General features: G+C 41.3%; 1 protein-coding gene across 3 annotated transcripts in view; it reads left to right on the top strand.

Annotated features, from left to right (window-relative positions):
• cacna2d2a (calcium voltage-gated channel auxiliary subunit alpha2delta 2a) overlaps positions 1–15,121 on the top strand; it is a 166,275-nt gene that overhangs the window by 102,001 nt on the left and 49,153 nt on the right. For 2 of the 3 annotated variants that reach the window (XM_088309849.1, XM_088309848.1), the window contains exons 5-6: positions 3,527–3,571; positions 9,632–9,770. In XM_088309849.1, the coding sequence (XP_088165975.1) occupies positions 3,527–3,571; positions 9,632–9,770 (184 nt within the window). The remainder of the gene's footprint in view (positions 1–3,526; positions 3,572–9,631; positions 9,771–15,121) is intronic. The other variant, XM_088309850.1, reaches the window with a different exon arrangement.

Genomic DNA, 15,121 nt, shown 5'->3' with positions numbered 1-15,121 from the left:
AAACACACACACGCGTTTATTCCACAAATCATGCCAAGAATCATTTTCTTATTTTTAAAAGTGCTTTTGTGTGTGATGAGTTTCAATGATATATACCCTCCAAAAACAACAAAACTGCGATTGACAGCTGGTCAAATAAACAACCCCCCCCCCCAAAAAAAAAGACTGCAAACACTTTAACCCTAGCAAGAAGACACATTCTGATCATGAGGAGAGGGTTGGTTCCTATGGCAACAGTCGGCATCTTACCTGTGTGCTGCTTGCTGCTTTTGCTCAAATCTAAAATTGGCGAGGGTAGATTGAGGTTGAGGGAGGCGGGAGTGGAGGAGGGCTTTCACAAAGATGGAGATAAGGCACAGGGAGGAGGACAGATGGAGCAAACAGAGGAAAGAGATAACGTTGTATCATAAAGAAAAAGTGATGTAAAGGAAGGGGGGCCGGGTTCATCACCTGGGCCCTCAGTGTTTGTCTGCCATTTGGAGTTTGCGAGTCCACTTGATATGATGGATTTAATTTATTGATAGCGTGTTGTGTGCCACTGGGAATTTGTGTGGATTTATTTGTGTGTTTGTGCGCAGTGTTTACCCAATCCCTCAGCCTGGAGAGACTTCTAACTTTATATTTCTAACTGTCAAACAAGTTTGAAGAAAAATTATAATAACTAAAGTAAAGCAAAAGTACTTACCCTGTGTAGATGGCTAACCAATTTATAGAGCCATACTTTCACTCAATGTCATTTCATACATACTTCTGGAATTAATAGTACCTTGTGCTGTTAAATTTACTCATTCAAAACCAGCCGTTTTCAAAGCAGTTTGTGGAATTGCCAGCCATTTTAGAGCTTTTTGACTGATCTTTCAAGACAGAATGACCCTCTTCTTTCACCAGAAATGATTTTTTTCCTGTTGTTCAGTAATCAGCATTAGACAATGAGGTTCCACCAAAAACACCACTGTGCGAGAAAACAAAAGTTTTGTGACATGAAAAGTAGACAGTCACTTTGACACTAATATTGTTTGCCTTAATTTACTCCTTGCATTGTATATTTAAAGAATGATCGCTTATTAAGAGCATTTCATTTCTTAGCTTTAAACATCAAAATGAAGATATTCATTTCAGATTTCTTTTACGTGAGCAGTCTGCCTTTTAGCAGGTAAAAATGCATGTTCTATTGGGTTTTGTCCAGACAGCAACTTTTGTGCCAAACTTTGATGGTCTCAATTAATGACAACAACAAGCACTCTTGGATCACAACGTCAAAGACCGTCATTATATACTGTGAACTATAATCTGCGTTTTTTTTCTGGCTCAAAGTGAGGCAGGGGTGGTACAATTCTAATGACCGCAATATAAATGCCAACGCCACTGACTCAAAAAAAAATGCTTAATCAATTCCTGCCACCATCATAAAGGGCATTGTGTTTTCAAGAATAAAAAATAGAATAGAAACATTAATATAAAAACTATACTAAACAAACAAAATGATTCAGTAAAGTACAGTTGTCTTTTTTGTTTGCAATGCATCATCTCAAACTTAATTTACAGGAAGTGGTTGTGAGTATTAAGACGCAATGAATGCCACACCAGTAGTGAGATTGGACTTTTACAAAGCTGCCCAGTCTAAGCAGTTCTGGGCTGCGGATCAATTCCGCTGGCAGACACAACAGCGACACCGTACCACAGTGTCTCTCTTCCAGCCTGTCTCTCATCTCCCGCTGCAGTGGCTATTTTTAGAGCCTGGCACTCGCCAACCCCGCCGCCCCCTTCCGCACTCGCCACGCATCTCAATCTCCCCTCCTCCGAATTCATCCCCTTCATGTCTCCCCGACCTCAGCCTCCATTCTGACCCGGCGACTGAACCCAATGTACTCCCTGAGTGATTCATTCTGATCTCAGTCCTAGCATCCCCGTTCCCTCCTCGCAACGTCCTTCTTCATCTCCCGACAGAGCTTGGAAGATGTGCTGCGTCTTTAGAGACGTGTTCTCTGTTGCCATCCTTTGCCTCGACCGTCATCCGCCGGCCTCGCTGCACCTTCTTTTGTGTCATTGGGAGTTTCTATCACACCGTACTCCTTTGTTGAGCTTGTTCGGGACCTGTTTGATGGCTGACTCACGTTAGCACTGGAGGCGAGCCAAAGCCAAGGCCCTGTTGTAGTGGAGAGACCACTCCAAATTTCAGATGAAGTCGGCAGGAGAACTTCTACCCTCATCAGACCGTGACCACCGGACCGCTTCCACCTCGGTCACCGCATTGCCCTTGAAGTCGTCAACTAACAGCTCCCCCACCAGCGGAAAGTGGACACCACGCTGACAAGCGACCTTCAAGAAGCTCGGCGGGGCGTCGGGTGCTGATTACTTAATGTATTCAGCAACCACAAATGGCTGTTTCTAGGGATTCTAGCACCAATTTGAACGCAAAAGAACAGAAATGCGCGGGTACTACATTACATGTTTTGATATTATCTGGACATGTAATGCTTTGAGGTTTTAAATAGTCTGCAATGAACTAGTTCACACAGCCATTAAAAAATACATGGTCACACTGTTCAAGAAATCAGGATCATGCATCAGAACCTCATCATAAGCAATCCAGATGCCCGTGATGTCATCCACCAGCATTACTATGACTTGCTTTTCTATCATGATCTCACCTCACATGATCCTTTTGACATTCGTACACGTTTGCATTTTTGTTTCATATTAAAGTTAGCGTTTGAAAGCTTGACTCAAAGAGTTGCCGCATTTTAAGCAAAGTAGCATTAAGCAATGTTTATTTGAGGTCAATTGAACTGTTAAAGGAGACATGATGTTGTATGTTACGTGCTTTAAAACATGTGCTTGCGTCAAAATACCCCTAAGCTAAAGGTATTTTCGCTCAGGGAGGCAGCACTTCATACACGGCGCACACAAATAGCACCATCGCTAAAAACAGAAAATCTCCAACATGCATCAAGTTTGTGCTGCTTATCAGTCGCTAATGTTGTTCACTAACACTAATCTGTGCATTCAAAAATTTCAACACAGCTTTACCCCAATAGCCAAGGCACGGCACCTAGTTTGAGGTGTTTCTGCAAGACAGTGTTTCAGTCAGTGTAGTCGGGCAGACAGATGCTAGTAGTCACTTGTATGTCATAGTGACCTGGAAGAGCTAAACTCCTCGCGAACAGTCACTTTTTCACACTTGATATCAATTTTCCATTATTGCAGTATATCAAAAACTGGCATGCTTCATTTTCCATCAAATGCCACGCCACTGTGTCATATGACATGTTTGCACAGTGTCCCTCTCACTGTTTCAACATGTATCGCATTGAATTGAATTGTCAGCAGCGACCTCTCTGTCATTGCACATCACACTACTCCTCCTGTGTTCTGTGATGCTGATTATATTCTCGCATGTATGACAGAATATAACCATGACCCTTTCTCTCTCCTTGCTTCCCCACTACCAGGAGTCGGGGCCGATATAGGCGCTGCTATATCTCCTCTCATCAGCCTGTCTTTTCACTCTTTCCTTTCTGCACAGGAGAATGCCATTTCATACTACGATTCCAAAGCGGATTCGGACTATGTGAGTACAGAACAGACTGCTTTACCCCGCCCTCCCCTCTTACCCAACGTCTGCCTACCTGCCTGCCAAAACCTACCAACACAACCAAACCCCTCCCCATCCCCTGGCCTCCCTGCGTCTTGCAGCCCGACATCCGTGTCGGTGACGGCTGTCTTTGTATGTTAGTGCGGTGACGCTGCTTTGTGGTGAACCGCTGTGGCAGAATGCCGGTCGGCCCGATGTGCATGTAACGTGGGTTGTCCTCCCCCGGGCCTAATTGTGCGGCGTTCCGATCGGGTGGCACCTGACCTTAACTCATCCAGATACCTATAAACCATCACGACTGTGTTTTAGGCCATGTTACAAGGTAGTGAAAACTTTGCTTTTGCTCTATCCAGTTCCTCTGCAGCAAATTGAAGACTGCGAAGCTGCAGACAATACAATAAAATAACACATCTGCTTTTTATCCACGAGGAGAGTAAGGGCAGCCATAAAACAAGCCGCTGCAGCAAAGTGGGGACTGTAGACTTGGTTTATTTTGGTCATTTCAAGCTGTGTATCATCAAATTGTAAATTCATTTCCAGCATGTAGCTGTTGTGGGGATTGCTGACATAGCTGTCGTGGTCTTACCTGAATGTCCGAGGCACAAGTTTGAAGAAGTCCCAAAAAATGGTTAGACGGAGATGAGCAGAAGGGGATGAAGGGGGAGGTGAAGGAGTAATAAATCACGCTGTGATATTCTCTTCGCACCCGCCACTCCTTTGATTAATGACACGACACTTTAGGGCCTGTCAGCACGTCTAATTGGAGCGCATCAGTCATCATTAACGCGGCGCACACTCAGGGCGAGACACCCGTGACCCTTACTTCACTGACCCCGCCTCCACCCAAAGCTGGAGGGGATGAAGTCAGACAGAGGTTGTGAAAATTGTAGTAGCCCACCCAGAAACTCCAACAGCCCCACCAATTAAGGCTCCACCAGTGGGGTTCAGATAAGTTGTCAGGTAAGTGTCTGTCTGTGACATGTCCTGGTGCTGCTCTTTACCCTTCCTATTGCTCCTTTTGTCACTTTACTTCTTATTATGTCATGCATTTTAACAACATATGTGATGGATAAGCATGTGACGTTCTTATGTACAGGTGCACCTCAATACATTTCAATATATTGGAAAACATTTGTTTACGTAGTTAATGCCCAAAAAATGAAACATACAATATATTACTTAGCTCAATTAAATATAGAAAAATACTTTTTTTTTTCTTTTTTTTGTTTCTTGCGTGGTATTCTAATTTTGTGTGAGGTAAGTGCTAATGTTTGTTTTCTGAAATGATCAAAATCTTTAAAATCATGAAACATATGTCCGTGTTAGTGAATCTGTTTTATGAGTTTGACATTTTACATTGAACTACTGGAATAAATTTCGTTTCACGGTTATTGTAATGTGTTGAGATACGCACCCTTAAAATATCAAATATATACGGTATACGGGCAAAATGTCAATTATTCTCAGACTGTGTATAAAATTATGTTGCACAGAGATTTAGTTATGTTGAAAAATATTTTAGTTTTAGTTCCTCTGGAGAAAACATTTGACCAGATCTCCTCTTTAGATCACTGATAAATTTCAAGACAGGATTTGAGTTTCCCTTCCCTTCCTTTTGATAAGCCTAAGTAAGAAAATGTGACTTGAGAAACTCATAATTTATCCTGAAGCGGAAAAGAGCAAATGGGTTGAGTCATCTCAATGCTTTATAAGTTTCTGTTGGGCAACTGCATGTTTTACTGTCCATCAGTTTTCTCTCGCAGTTGTCCTCATTACGGCCCATTCCTGCCCATGATTAGTCGGCAGCCAATCTCAGGTTACATACTGTATCAATAAACAACCATTCACACTCCTATTCACACCAAAGAAGAATTTCAGAGTCTGTAGATTGGCTGAACTCTGTGTTGTTTTCTAATCATAATTAGTGAGCATGTTAATATATTCACGATTGTTGGCCCTGACCAGATCTTCTCATCCTTGACACAGGATAATCGCTCAGGAGAGTATTTTAGGAAATCTGGCCCGTTCTGATTTTGATATATTGAGGGAATTTGGCCACGTTATTGCAATGTATGAACCTGGGTTGAGGTTAATTTTTAGGTGCTGACACAAGATCGATTCTCAGTGATGGGTAAGACGGAGACAACGGGTTTTGCCGTGCATTGCATTTGAGAGACGAAAAGGACCATTACAGCAGCTTTGATAACAGTTTGGAAGTTAAAAATCACAAACACAACAGGATAACACCTCTTGACAATCTTTTTATAGGCACCCAATAATCACACCTTTGACCCCACTTTTTTCACACACACACACCCGCACGTGCTATATGCACCGTCATGCATGACACACACTTTAGTTTAACCCCAGTTAACCAAAGGCAGGAAGGGGAGAATCTCCCAAATGTCATCTCTGGCCTTTTCAGCCATTAATGAATCCTTGAAAGCAAAGAGATAAAAATGAACAAATTGGGTAATGATTCGCGCAAAACAGGTGGTGGGTGGTTGAAGAAAATGAACCAATCAGTCTTTGCTGCCTGCATTTATTCACTTGCTAATTAGAAACTGCCTTCGTTAATTATGATTGGGGCTCTTCTGGAGAAAGAATGAAAATGGGGGGGGGGGGGGGGGGGGTGGGACACTTCTACTTGCCTGATGTTGTCTGAATTCATGTCAAGCTGCGTAATCAACAAACATCTTGGCGTTGTTGTCATTAACCTATTCCCATGACACTCCCACTGAGATTAGATTTCATTTCTGATGGACAGAAATGAACTTTTTCTCACTTTTTGGATTTATTGATAACAGTGATATATATATATATATATATATATATATATATATATATATATATATATATATATATATATATATATATATATATATATATATATAAAATTAAGAAAGAAACTTTTACCTTCCCCACATGCTTTAAACACATATTAACTTACCACCTGATCTTATTCCCTCTCTTGCACAGTTCTCCAAATAGGAGATAACGCGCTTGTTTCAAGTTGTTTCTCACTCAATTCAGGTTCACTGATTGACGCATTAATGACACTTTTTATATCTAAACACCCAAAAAGTTCAACTAACCCATACCAGTTTGTTCGAGAAAACCAGCATAATTGTAACATACTGTACAATGCGAAACGCTGTAGACAAGCTAATGGAAATTAGCATATATGTTACGGTAATAGAAAGCTTCAAACAACTGCTACTTTAATTCACGGAGAGCAGAAACATAGAAAGAGAGCATACAACAATCTTCACAGACCATTCCAGTGCCGTCCTTATTTTTTTCCCTCGTATGACCGTCAAAGGGAAGTTGCTCTGGCTTGTGGTTGTTGGTCTTTCATGGCCACTTTGAGACATTTCTTTGGGTGACTTTATTTGGGGACGTCCCCCTGGCTCGTCCCAACAACAGCTTGTAATTGGATTTTAATAGACAATTAAAGTGAACCCATCAATCACAGCCCAGCGATGGACACGTGCTTCTTTTGATTTAATGAAGCCCCCAAAAAACAACAAGTTTCATCATGTCAGATCCAATTAACCCACGCTGCTTTATTAAAATATAAACAGCAACAATTCATGCAACCCTGCATAACTTATATATATATCCCCTGTCGGAAAGCAGAAGGAACAATCCGATTTGTTTCTTCTTAGATATGCATTTGGTCTAAACAAATGAAGGCTAATGGAGGATGACTAATAATGAGTGAATAGACGCTGAGGGCAACTTGCATTTAGGAGTGTATCAAAGTGCTCGAAGCAAAAGCGCAAACACACAATTCATTCATCGCCGTTTAATTAACAGGCTTGATTGTGAAACGACCACCCACGTCTTTGTTTTATGGAGTTTGATCTGTAAATTTCTCCTGCTGGGCTACTTTCTGTTCTCTCAGCGTACTTCGAACAGAGCTGAGAGAAGGCAAACTCAAATCACTTAAGAATCAACTCCTGCGCAGACCTACTGATGTGTTGTATAACAAGGAAGTGAATTAAATGTACCATTTGGACTGCTCAACAGTGGCTGTACAAACAACAGTCCTCAAATTGAATATAATAGCATTTCTTATTTTTTTTGGGGGGGGGGGGACAGGGCTGTAAACTATTGGTTATCACGTGACTGTTCTAAGGTCAACGGCTCAAATTTCAGGTCAAGCCGTGAATGTTTGTTTCTACTCTATGTGCCCTGTAAGTGGCTCGCGACCAGCTCGCTTCTGCTGTCAAAAGTCTGATAGAGAAGGCTTCAGATCACTCGCTGTCATGACGACATATTGGGTTAAGATTTTGCACCAACAAGGGGTAGGAACAACCCATACAAATGATTCAAAGCTACCAAGAAATTGGTTATCAGCTTATCAATATAGCTATGGCTAAAAATTATACAAATTTAATTACCAACTAGAAGTAGCAACTTTCCCCTGTCAGGTGTCGCCACAGCAAGTTCCTCAAATGATATTTGGCACAAAGTTCTCATCAGATGCCCTAACTGATAGAACCCACCCAAATCCTTCTGCCCAAAGAGCCATTGAACTTACATTTTCTAATGTTACTTGACTTCAGCCCAATCTGCTACGGAGTTTGGGGCAATCAAATTATTTTTTTCGTGTGTGGCATATTTTTCCCGAGTACGTACGTACTTATCCAGCAAAGTGCACTACTGTTGAGGGATTAGATTTTCAAGGTTTCATTGTATTATGTGTGAGGTCCGAGAGCCTATTAAAGATTTTGTTGGAACCACTGATTTAGAAGATGATAGCATACCACACACACCAAGGTTTCCATCAAGCGACTCAGTTCAGTGAGATCGATAAACTCTAATCAGTCTTGTGTTTCTCCCTTTGGGGGTGTGTGAGTGGTATATGAATAGTGTCACATTGTAGAAGTGTAACATGGCGACCCATCAAAGAAAACTAGACAAAAAACAGCAATGGATGGGCCTTTGGACCCTCAATTTCAAGGAGATTCCTCCAAATAATAATCTTGCATGGATTTCTAAGACTTTTTCGTGTGTCTGTTATGATTGACTCATCCACCCAATTGGTCAGTTGATATTAGGGGCTAATTTTCTTCTTTTCTAATGAATGCGACTCAGTGAATTTTTAAGGGAACATTTTTGGGACCCCAAAAGTATATAGAGCACATTTTCTTCAAGTGTGTAAAAATTGGTAAATTTTCAAGAATGTTGACACTTTGGAATAAGCACAGCGTATACAGAATCACAAATCAGAAATCCCTTTATTGCCATTGTACTCAAGTGTGCAACGAGATTAGAGAGCTCCCCTCTCCAGTGCAATACAACAATAATTCAGATAAATATATAAATTAGATAAATAAGAGAATAGTTAGTGCAATGGAAGATAATACTGAATAGGATTTATAAAAAGACATCACGTTGCTGTTCTGCAAGGTAGGGGTGGTCGTGTGTGTGTGTGAGAGAGTTTAGAATGGAGAGGGCTCTCGGGAAGAAACTGTTTCTCAGTCTATTGGTCCTTGATTTGATGCACCTGTAGCGCCTGCCAGAGGGCATCAGGTCGAACAGGTGTGAGTTTGGGTGGGTATTGTCTTTGACGATGTTGGGAGCCCTTCTGAGGCACCGGGCGGTGTAGATGTCCGAGATATGTTCAAGATATTTTGTAATAATAAGCACATTTTGTGGTCCGCTGCATTGTCAGAGAGAATGGCCAATCAATGGACGCTGTTCCAGGGTGCCAAAGAGTGATACGGATCAGTTATGTTGGTACTCTTTTAGCAAAAACTGGGCTTAAGCAGTGTTCAATGGATGACCCGTCATGAAGAATTTAGACGACAAGCTGAAGGTTTGCTAAATTTATGACATTATTTGTTATGTGGCTGCATGGACCCCAAACAAAAACCAGTGTTTGCAGAAACAGAGGCGCAGATGGGTACCAAAAAGCCACATGGGCCATGACAGTATGTGTCACCATATTTGCACATATTCCCATATTCGTCTTTCTGCTTGGTTGTATTTGTTTGCTGATTTTAGCTTATGTGTGTGTCTTTACAGACGGAGGACGGAGAAGAGGAAAATCCACTGGAGAGCTCATCCTCTCTGGAGCTGGAATTTGTGGACGATCCCAATTTCAAAAACAAGGTCAACTACTCATCCAGCGCCGTGCAGATTCCGACCGACATCTACAAAGGCTGTAAGCATCCAAGCACTCGTCATTAGTGCTCTGCTCGACGCTTTAATGGAGCTGGCCTGACTTTTAACTCCGTTCATTAACATTAAATTGCTCTGCTGTGTCATGGCAAAGAGAGATGCTAATCATAATGTTGACTTCGTTGCCTGTGAATTAACCCACGGGGTTAAGAAATGATAAACGCGCTGCATGACTTCTGCCATACTGTTTTTTTCTTCATGAGGCCAAATGTACACGGTTAGTGTAAGTGCTCTTCCAATTACCTATTAGAAAAGAACAAACACAATCACAACAACAAATCATCATCTGTCTGGCTTTTTAACTACAATCACCCTCAAATTACCTGGTACATGCAATGTAACCAATGGGCTCCTAACAACAAATTACTGCCTACATTCAATTGGTTAAAAAAACACTAACTGTTACATACTAGATAACAGCTACTACTTAAATAAATGATTGCCTACAACCTACTTCTACATGATAACTACTACGTGTTACGAATGACTACCTACAATCATGACCACCTAACGGTGACATGCTACCATCTAATCTGTTTTGTATGCACAACTAGTTTCATAATACTCCGGATCTGCTGATAGTAATACATTTCGACTGACTTGCTGACGTGAAGGTAATTACCGTCTACAACCTACAATTTCTACCTAAAAGTTAATAAATACTACTACGACCTGCAAACTGTACCCGATCTATAACATACTTATAAGCCTCTAGCTACATAAGGTAAATGCTAATACGTAACAGCTAGTAGTGAAAAATGACTACTTACAAGCTACTAGTTACATGCTGCCAGATAGCTCTATGAGCATTACATTACGGCCAACAAGCTACTAGTAAGCGCCATGATACTAGCTAACAGCTTAATCCAACGAACAACTTTGATTTACTTTCTAAAAATTACTACCGACTTGGGACAAGCTACTAGCTCCAAAATACTACCTATAAGCTGCTAACTACAAGATACAAGCTATTAGTTATTAGTGGTGGGCATTGTCAGTCCGTAACTAAGTTCCCGTCAGTTACCCATGTGGGCCTGGTACATCCCTCATCGGCGACCACCAATCGGTCACACGTAGTCGCCACGCAAGTAGATATGCCACCAAATAAAGAAAAGAATAAAAAGAGCAGACACACAAATAGTGTGATGATCAGTGAAATAAAAACTATATGGCACACATGTCATTGAGGTCTGTGGGAGTTCAAGGTATACAACACTGTTTTATTTTTTTTATTTATTCGGCTGTTTGTCAGGTGCGTGGCACCTGCGTGTGACGTCGTACCAGTAAGACCATTCTCGACGGCGGTTGACTAACTCGTATTGACTGGGAGGGCCTGAAATAATGGCGAGAACTCACAGACGGACTGAAGAACTGCAAATTCTAGTTATGTGCAACTATGTGTCCACTACTGTAGTGGGAATTAATTCCAAGCTACTAACTACCATGTATTAGCAATGGGGCTAACATTACACAAGGAAGTGGTGACAAAGGCCGGAGTGACAGCTGAGACTGTCTGCAAGGTAAGAGCATTTCTCTTCACTGCGGAAAAAAAACATATGCAGCCACCTATTTGTGGTTCAGTCTTTTCAGATTTTTTTGAAGGGAAACCCACTTTTTGTATTACATCGAAAAACTTGGAAAAAAATGTTTTTGTGTTTAGGCCAAAGCTACGCCTTATATGAAACGATTGCTTTGCCACTATCTTGTGTAATCTCGGGAACAAAGAACATTTTGAAGAGAGGGTAGGAGCTTTATTTAGTCAGGGAAAAGTCTCGATTGAATTTACTGCTGTAAAGTTCCATGCAAACTTCTGCTGGATCCTTTTCTTGAAAGTTTGCTCAACTAAGAGTAACTACCAGAAGAATGTGTCAGTTGAGATGTTTTAATGCCAGAAAATTCCAGAAATATCGACACACAGGCTGTGGAGCCTTATCAGCCACAGATGCAGATGAAGGTCTAATGCGTCCGAAATGATTCCCAATTCATACAAAGTACTTTCTCAGGCGTGTCCACACGGGCATGACGTAACCTAACCATTGTGACTGTTTGTACTTTTTGGTTAGGTTTTGGATCTATCTGGTATGCAAGTGTGCAAGGGTGCACATAGGAAAAGATGCAGTTTGTCCAGCTAGGCAAGGTCATAGCGATAAAAGAGTCTAGCTCAATTTTCTCTATGGATGTGCGTCAAAGAGGCCTAAAGACCACCATTTTGGTAGCCGTCAATCACTTAGGGATTTTCACTACTCACAGTGCTACAGTAGTGTATTTCCTTTGCAAAACTAAACAGTCATAAAGTAATCGAAGGGAATGAATTAAACAGCGTATTTCATGGCAGATTGTGTTTCATATAAAACATGCAGACATACTACGCATAGATTTGATGATGAAATGCAGAAGATTGTCTCAACTAAGCTGCAAAAAAAGTCGTTTATCATGGAGGATAAAGACTATATACCTGGGAATATTATTGTGTACTCTATCTGTGTCTTTGTTGCTACAGTTTGTGTGCAAATATAAGTTATTTATACGATTGTGATTGTAGTGACATTGATAGTAGATTGATTAGCCCGTCTGTGGCATTTAGTATAGTATTGTATGTGAGCATTAAGCTAAACAGACTTATCGAAAGCAAAGTTTTGTGGTTGTTTTAAAAACACATTGAAATTCTCTTTGTTAGCATTAAGCTAACCAATTTCCATTAGACATTGTGCTCTTTTAATACACAAACTGTTACTGTCTTTGGTTTAAGTTTAGTTTTGAAGTGTACTTTAACTGGTAGCAGAGGTAAACATCTTAAAAAAAGCACTTTTTTGAAGAAATGTTCACAAACTGCTGCTTGGTGTCACGGAAGCTGCAACCCAGCGGCAAAAAAGTCTGAAAAAGCCAAGGTAGTACTTTCTCAAAATGTGAATTGTATGGTCTTGAACATTATGTGCCGGGCAGGAAATATTTACATTCTATATGTATTCCAATCAATACAGCAACACACGTTGATCACTGAAGGAAATGCTTACATTGCTGGAGTATTGCTGTCATAAGCACAGGCTGGAAACAACAATGAATGAATGGTCTACATTTCAAAATCTCAGATAATGGAGAATGTTAGCTTAGCGTCAGCCTCCTACCCTTTTCTGCGTAGTGACATGATTGTACGTGACATACTCTCAGTCACACCTGCTCTGCATAGACATGGACTCCCCCCCTGTCACATTGATGCTCCTGCCTTTTAATGCAGCTGCCAAGTGGACAAAAGCCAACACTTCCACCTGTCTGTTATCAACTTCATTTTTTTTTTATCACAAAAAAAAAAGACAGAGAACATGCAGACTGACAGTCATTTTCGTCCTGTCGTTTTGCTTTTGTCTGGGTCGTTGCCATCTTTGTGGAGCAGGAACGTACAGCACCTGTCTGTAACAATGCCCCCCAGCTGTGTCTCCAGACGCATCTTGTCAGAATGAGACAGTCGCCGTGCAGGCAGTGATTGGGAAGGGGGGATGTCAGAGGCCACGGCTAACTCACAATAGAGCAATCAGACCTACACATTGTTCCCGGAGCCATTTTGTGGCAGCTCCGCTTCCGCCGACTGAAGATATGAGTCGGAGAATAAAGGCCTTTTGATTGAGCCTGCTGGTGACTTCAGGACTGGAGCGCTGCAGCATGGGATTGGTGTTTAGCTTCTGCTCCAAGGAAGCAAAAAAAATGTTTACGATGAATGTAGTTTGCTTTGCTCCCGTCTGGGCCTTCTGCTGTGCTGCGATTGTTAATTGGAGAATAGGGTGTGTGCCAAGTCCATTATGAAGAGGTGTGCTCAAATTTAGCTGATTTCAGTTCTGAAATAGTCATGGGGAAAAAACAGGCGTTTTTATTATGTTTTTTTTTTTTTTTTTTCATCAAAACAACATGCGGTTTAAACGTGTTACCTGCTAAATAAATGGTTCTACAGCTTCAAATGATTTTCGGATTTTGGGATCTGGATCCCCCATGAGTACAAAAATGGCAACCTGAAGTGGTGAGCTTTCTAAGCTAAATTTGCATGGCACTGGCATACCTTTGTCTGCGTGAATGGTTGTTAGCCTACATGTGCCTTGCAAATGACTGGCAACCAGTCCAGGGTGGACCCCGCTTCTCTCACCCAAAGTCAGTTGGGATAAGCTCCAGTTTGCCTACAACCTCAATGAGTACGAGAGATATCTGGGCTACTTTTTTTATCCTCGCGTGGCCCTGAATCCAAGATGAATGCTGTCAAGAAAGAAGCGCTACTAAAATGTAGCCCTCATAATATATCGGGTCCCTCACACTAGACAGATTTTCTATCATAGGTCATGTCCTGTCAATTGAAGTCGTTCTTTCTTCCGTCCTCCGTCTCACGGGTCCAAGGCCCCGTCTGGTGTCTCGGTTTATCCTAAGGCCCAAGGTCCCCCGTCTTCTGGCATCCTGCAATCTTGTTTTTAGTGTGGGTGTGTATGGATGTCCAGATCTCAAGTAGTTGACTCTTTATGTGTGGGTGCTGCGATTGGGCCCTGTGCAAGTTTTTTTGTCAAAATTGTTGTCTTAGCCTTTATTGTGTATGTGGCACATGCCCTTTATCAGTGGAGCAATATCTGAACTGTTGTCTTGTCACTAGGATGTGCAGGCTGTTTTGTGTGTGTGATGCAAATGTGAAGTGCAAATCATGAACAGTCTACGGAATTCAACACATTTAAATGAAGTAATATATGAATATAACAAATAAATCCTATAATGAATAAATCACTTGTCATTACTGTGCAGGATATTTCTAGTTTCATTTGATGAATGCTTTTTGTTAAATAAATGCCTAACACCTGCAGCAAACATGAACCCGCTAAAGTTAATTATCGACATTCTGTCACGTAAAAGCTTAAGATAATGCCACTAGCTTAGAACAATCATTCACACTCTTTGGCAAGACCCCACCCTTTCCTCTCTTTCTGCTCACCATGCACACTACCACCCACACTCGTGGTTCCAGCAGCACTGTTAACCTCTTTATTCTCAAAGAGCATAATATTTTTGGTCATTCGTCTCAGCAATTTTCTGCTATAAACAATTGGAACAGTCTCAAACCAATAAAATCCATCTCATTCATTCTGATGGCATTGTTTAAAAAGTTAGCCAAAGCTCTTTTCAACTGTGAAAAATAAATAAATAAAATAAAGTCAAAATGCTAACCTGAGTTGTAAATATTTATCTATTAAGTTGCACATATTGCTAATATGTTACATAAATGCACTGCTCTGCAGAACTCAACAATATGAATTATCGGTCGCTGGCAAATGGGCGAGTGTGGCGATGGCCTCCGAGAGCGAGCGAGGG

This window comes from Idiotropiscis lumnitzeri, chromosome 11 (assembly GCF_059441095.1).
Source record: "Idiotropiscis lumnitzeri isolate Australia: NSW breed Sydney's pygmy pipehorse chromosome 11, RoL_Ilum_1.0, whole genome shotgun sequence".
Lineage (NCBI taxonomy): Eukaryota > Metazoa > Chordata > Actinopteri > Syngnathiformes > Syngnathidae > Idiotropiscis > Idiotropiscis lumnitzeri.
Note: the sequence above shows the minus strand (reverse complement) of the source record. Positions and strands in the feature narration are given on the sequence as shown.